This window comes from Arachis stenosperma, chromosome 9 (genome assembly GCF_014773155.1).
Source record: "Arachis stenosperma cultivar V10309 chromosome 9, arast.V10309.gnm1.PFL2, whole genome shotgun sequence".
NCBI lineage: Eukaryota > Viridiplantae > Streptophyta > Magnoliopsida > Fabales > Fabaceae > Arachis > Arachis stenosperma.
Window position 1 is genome coordinate 5,870,499 of NC_080385.1, and position 6,710 is coordinate 5,877,208.

General features: G+C 36.6%; 1 protein-coding gene across 1 annotated transcript; it reads left to right on the forward strand.

The window, feature by feature from the left end:
* The first annotated feature begins 203 nt into the window (after positions 1-203).
* LOC130948078 (F-box/FBD/LRR-repeat protein At1g78750-like) lies at positions 204-2,805 on the forward strand. Its single transcript, XM_057876783.1, has 4 exons — positions 204-382; positions 771-2,014; positions 2,102-2,296; positions 2,470-2,805. Exons 2-4 carry the CDS (start codon positions 782-784, stop codon positions 2,671-2,673), a joined length of 1,632 nt encoding a protein of 543 aa, XP_057732766.1. The 5' UTR covers positions 204-382; positions 771-781; the 3' UTR covers positions 2,674-2,805.
* The last annotated feature ends 3,905 nt before the right edge of the window (positions 2,806-6,710 follow it).

Below are 6,710 nucleotides of genomic sequence, written 5' to 3' on the forward strand. Positions count from 1 at the left end.
GTTTTGGCTTTTTGCTGAGGAGCGAAACACAAAAGAAAGAAAAGGTTTGGGAGACACCTGTCACTCTCTCAGAAACCGTTTAACAGTATTAAATAGTGTGTGGTTTTACTATTTGCCTAATTAACCATTATATATTAATAGATTATTATTAATTTATTATTATTAAGTGAAGACTTGCTTGGAAAACCGAAACGGCAAAGATCCCCTGCCTGCATGACGCGTCCCTGTCTCTCTCTATTAATGGTGTATGATTCAATTTCTTTCTCATTCTCACACTCTCCTTCTAACACACTGAAAATGGAAGGCTGATGATACCCTAACCCAGTGACCGTAGACGGCTAGACGTGTCTTCAAAGGCTACAACACTCGTTCTTCGGAGAAGGTAAGTCTTATGTCCTTGCTGCTTTATCTTTTTCCCCCTCTTAGTGAGATTGTTGAATGAATGAAAGTAGTACCACATTAGTTTGGTTTATGTGGGCAAGCACTGTTTGAAAAATAGCTGTTCAAATTATGGTTTCTTTCTTATGGCATAACTTTATTTCCAGCATTATTTGCTTTTTACGAGCTACCATGTTGAATTAATAGGTTTGGCTTTGTAAAATTTTAAGAATTGCCATGTTGAAAAACTCATTCGTAACCCTAGACCCCCGTAGTTCCCAAATGAATCAATTTGGTTAATATGTGTTTTTCGTTTGCTCTTTAAGCATGATTTACTATTATATTTTGTGTGGTGTCTATTTATGATATCATACTTGCTCCCAATACTGCAGTTGAGAAAAAAATGGACCGGTTCTCTGCTCTGCCAAAAATTATACTTCATGACATTCTTGTACGGCTGCCTGACAAAGATGCTGCCAAGACTAGTGTTTTGTCAAAGGCATGGAATGACACATGGTTTTCATTTCCCAATCTATCTGTTTGCAGTGAGGATTTTTTCTCTGAAGATGATGTACCCACAGGAAATAGACAAAGGTTTAGGAAATTGGACATTCTCATTAACTATGTTACAAAAAGATTGCTGAGGCTACGTGACCAAGGCTTAGCAATCAAAAAATTTAAGCTTGATTTGCAAAATTTAGACGACCTTACGCATGTGTCCCACCATGTTGATCAGTGGATACAGATGGTCTGTGAAAGTGGCGTCCAAGTACTAGAACTTTACCTTAATGATGACTGTGTCAGATGGTATGAACTTCCACTTTGTGTCATTGAAGCCAAGTCACTTATTGAGTTGGAGTTGCTCGGGGGAATCAAAATTGACCAAGAACTTCTAAAGCATTCCATGAAGTTTTCTTCCGTGAAAATGCTATTTTTAAGTCGTGTACTTTTCACACATGAATCGGCTATTGAGTATCTCATTTCTCATTGTCCTCTTACTGAACGTTTCATCATGGGTGTTTGTTACATATATAACCATCTAAGGACAGAACATCCTCCAGCGGACAGGATCGAAAAGGTGGAATCATTATCCCTGCAGGGTTTACAAAAGCTCAAGAAAGTTGATGTTGAAGGAATACAAGAAGTACATATTGATTCTCCAAATCTTGAGGAGCTATGCTATCAAGCTTGGGATCTCAATGCACCGTTCAAGCTGAATTTTGATAGTTGCACAAATTTAAGGTGTTTGCAATTATGTAATTTGAAGGACACTGCTATTGCAGACAAATGGTTTCTTGAATTGTTTTCTAAGTTTCCTTTTATTGAGAGCTTGAAACTATTTGATTGCTCTATGTCTGAGAGGATTAATATTTCGAGTCCTCGACTCAAGATCTTGCAGTTAATGTTTTGCTCTAAGTTGAAGGAGGTCAATGTTGATGCTCCAAATTTGTTATTATTTGACTATCGTGGTGATGACAAACCTGTTATATCTTTTATGAGAAGTTCTAATCAACTTGAAGTCAATATTTCTACCTATGTGGATTTTCGGCACTTTTATAGCTTGAGGGAATTTACCCAGAATATGCCACAAGTGATTTTGGCATCACTTTCCCTCTCTATTGGACATTCATTTCTTGTAAGTATTCACTTGCTACTTTCTTGGTTCTTTCTTCATGCATATTGATATGTGGCTATTTTATTTTATGTACCCTGAATTGTGTAGGATGATGATCCATACATGCCTGCATTGCTAGTTTCCTCCACTACTCCTCCAAGTATCAAACATTTGGTGTTGAGCGAATATTCACCTCCGGATAGTGAAGCTCTCTATAGCCAACTACTTATGAATTACTTGCTTTCAAGTTGCTTCCCAAAAACAATTTCATTCAAATATCATGGTCGTTTCTCATTCATTGAGGTATGTCATTCATTATCTTCAAATTCTCAGTTTAATACTACCATTTACAAATTAGAATTGTACTTCCATTCCAGCAGTGTCTTCAACATGTCAAATATACATATCTTTATGCTTTTTCATGAATATGTTCTTTCTAATTCCACCGCATATTTTGCAAAAAAAAAAAACAACAGTTCTTCTATGAGAAGCTGATGGGCAGTGAAAAGGGAGAGTGCTATTGCAGTTCAGGTGATAGAAAGTGTTGGTGGCATGCCTTGAAGATTGTCAGCATCTCTTGTTCATTCATGACTGATGAGAACGCTGACTTTAAGGCCATGCTCGATGCGTCAGCGAGATCTTTTGAGGAGAAAACAATCACTTTTAGCTTAGAGCTGTAATCTTGCTATTGTCAACCTTTGAACATTCCTAATTAGAATTAAAAACTTTAATGTTGATGCTGAGTTACATCTATTTATGTATTGAAGTGGCTATTATATAACAGAGTACTATATGGAGCTAATGCATTTAACTATTCACATTAAGTTTCATGTCTTTCTCTTCTCTTTTATAATACGTATTAAGTTTTGGCAAGTTTGAAATTACCCTTAAATTTAAAATCACCAATTTAATCCCATTCATAAAATAATTATTTTACCCCTAATTAAATTAAACCTAGGGAAAACCATATGATGAGTTTGGAAAACTCTTATTTAGTTTTGATGATGAACAAATATTATTAAAATATTTAATTATAAAATTATTAATTTGATCTTAATTTATATTTGCTTAATTAATAATTTTGTTGTGCAGATTTTATGTTGGGCCGAAAAATGAGTTTGTGGTATAAGCCTAATAATCAGCATTGCTACAAGTTATATATTAAGTGGCTGAATTTTTTGATGGGCCAAGCTCAATGTTGTTATAACCAAGCCCATGATTAATTTTGATGAAAGATTCCTATGCTTGATCCGAAATCAAAATCATCAGGAAAACAAATGTTACTAAATGGGCCTGATTTAATTATTGCTGCAACTAAGCCCAATTCCATTTGAGATGAAAATTTCTCATGCTTTGTCCGAATCCATGAGGCAAAGAAAAATGAAAGCAAAATGCTTCCAACGGATCCAAGTATTTCACCATGTGATGGATTTCAAAATCTATTACATTGTCAATTAATGCATGGGAACTATGAGAGAGAAAAGTTTCAGCTGAATTGATTGATGGCCATAATGACAACACGCCACTCTAAGCTAGGGAAGTAAAAGCAACTTTTACCAACAAAGTGGTTTATAACATTGAATTGCTTTTCTTCTAAGTTGTTTATTCTCTCTCATCTCTTTCTCTCTTCTTCTTCGGTCCTTGTCCAGGAAATTATGGAAGCTAAGTTGAGCTACCAAAAGGAAGAAGAAGCTGCATGCATCAAGACCATCAAGTTAATGATGGCAGGAAAAAGAAAAGTATGTAGTGGCTGAGATTGTCACCAAATGTGGTTAGATTTGGTGAGGTAATCTTGAGCTCTTCATGCTCAAAAAGGAAGAAGAAGATTCGGCCAGCAAGGGAGATTCTTGAAGCATGGCTTGTCTTTGATTCTGCTCAACCACCACAGGAAGTAGCTAGAGTGGCGAAGTGATGGTTGAGGCAGAGATTGAAGCAGATGAAGTCATCATCATCATGAAGCATCAAGGGCCAGAAATCTATCTTGGAGAGCAAGCCAAGGATGGAGAGCTCGGATTGATGAAGAGTGATGATCAAGAAAGGACTAGAGGTAATTGCATGTTGGGTTTGGCATGGTTATCTCTTCTCTCTCTATGTGGCCGAACCGGTTATGTTTGTTGAAGGAGGAAGAAGTTGGTTCGGTTTTTTTGCTTCAATAAGTGGAGGCTTCTCTCTTCTATAATAAGGGAGAACAGCCACTGTTTGAAGCAAGGAGAAAATTTGAGAGTGCAAGGCACAGAGTTCTCAGAGCTACCTGAGCTAACAGTTTTCTCTTCTCTTTCAATGTTCTCTGTTTTGTAATTTTTTTGTTTAATTTTGTCATGTCTTGAGTCTCATGGAAAAAGGAAAACAGTGAGGTTTGTATGAAAAAGCCATAGAGCGGAAAAAGGCAGAGAGTGCAAAATTAAAAGCCATAGATGTCTTAGAGTTCCTTTGTTCATCTATGTTGTGTTTCATGATTCTGTGGGAATCCCCTTGTAAGTTGGGTTAGCACTTTACAAGTTGTAATCAGATTGATTATAGTGAAATTCCATCATGTTTGTGATGGAGACTGGATGTAGGTTGCACTGCACTTAGCAGCCGAACCAGGATATATTTGGGTGCAATCTTCTCTCCTTTCTACTCCATTTCTGTTTTCTACTACACAGGAGCAAAAACCAAAATTATCTCGTGCCAAGTGACGAGACAAAAAGAAAAGTCTCGTGGCTAGGGACGAGACAAAAGAAAAAGTCTCGTGTGCAGTGATGAGTGATGATTGGATTTTTGACGGTTTAGAATTTTACTAATGAAATCTCGTTGTAAAGTATAGTCTCTAAACCAACAATAATCCTTTCATACAAAAATTTGTTTGTCACAAGTACAAACCCCTAAAATCTATAAACCGAAGTATTTAAACCTCGGGTCGTCTCTCAAAGGACTTGCAGGGTAGTGTTCTTGTTATTGGTTATGGCCTTGTTTATTTTGGGGTTTTGGATGAGAAATATGAATAGTAAATGGTAAGAAAACTTTATTAACAAAATGGTCTTGGCAAGATTTGGTTGTCAAGGGTCTTCATCATTATCACTAGCCACAAGTATGGTAGTTGCAAGGATTAATCCCACTTAGTCATCCTTAAATCAATTAACAAATGAAAGTCAAGTGAGTTATATCAATCCTAGTCCATAAGTCCTAGCTTTCCACTAATTGGATTAATGAAGGCTAGAGTTAATGGCTATCAACTAGCAATCAATTGGACACTAGTGACTCAAGAAATCCTAAGTTACCTTCTCAAGCCAAGAACATAAAATTCTAGTCTAACATTCTTCCAAGCATTTAATCAAACACTTGGAAGGCACAAAAGAAAAGTATAGTAAATCACAACAAGAATGAATTCTAACTACAATTGAATGTAAAAAATTAACAACAACAATCAAGAAAATCTCAATTATCATGAATTACCTCAAATTGCATTATTGAAAGAAAATAAAGAGAACAAGAGTATCTCAATTACAAAACCTAGAAACAAAATAAGAGAAATTACAACAAGAGGATATGGATAGAGAGAAAAACCAAAGTGTAGCAATCACCAATTGAAGGTAGAAGTAGAAGGAGACTTGAATTAAACCTAGAATTATGAGATCCTAATCTAACCCTAATTCCTAATCCTAGAGAGAAGTGAGAGCTTCTCTCTCTAAAACTAACTCTAACTCCTAAAACTAAGCTAATGATCAAAAGTATCTAAAGTGTCTAAAAGTATATTGATTCCCCTTCAATACTTGACTTAAATAGCATCAGAAATGAGTTGGATTGGACCCACAAGGCTCCTAAAACCGCTGGGGACGATTTCATTAAAGTGGGCCACGGACAGAATCGGCGCGCGCGCGCAAAATGCGCGTGCGCGACCCTGAACGCGAAGCAACATATGGCAAAATTTATATCATTTCGAAGCCCCGAATGTTAGCTTTCCAACCCAACTGGAACCGCATCATTTGGACCTCTGTAGCTCAAGTTATGGTCAATTAAGTGCGAAGAGGTCAGACTTGACAGCTTTTTGGTTCCATCATTTCTTCATGAGTTCTCCAACTTTACATGCTTTTTCTTCATTCCCTTGATCCAATCTTTGCCTCCTAAATCTGAAATCACTTAACAAACATATCAAGGCATCTAATGGAATCAAGGTAAATTACATTTAGCTATTTTAAGACCTAAAAAGCATGTTTTCACTCTTAAGCACAATTAAAGGAGAATATACAAAACCATGCTATTTCATTGAGTAAATGTGGGTAAAAGGTGATAAAATCCCCTAAAATCAATACAAGATAAACCCTACAAATGGGGTTTGTCAATGAGATAAAAAGACTAAAAGTTTCCAGAATTGGTCTAACAAATCAGCAAGTATCATCAAGCAAAAAAGGGGGCTAAGATTCAACCCCCCTTCTCTTAGCCACTGAAACCATCAATTGGTATCAGAGCTTGGTCTCAAAGAGATCAAGCTTTGCAGCTTGGAGTAAAGATCCTCATGGCGGAAAACAGTGGCGCAAATGTGGTGTCTTACAATCTGGCTGAAGGTCAATCAAGCAACAGACCTCCCCTTTTCAATGGGAAAAATTATACCTATTGGAAGGAGAAGATGAAGATATTTGTACAAACAGTGGATTACAGACTTTGGAAGATTATCCTTGAAGGGCCTCAATTCCCAACTACCACAAATGTTGAAGGAGTAGTCTCTCTCAAACCAGAA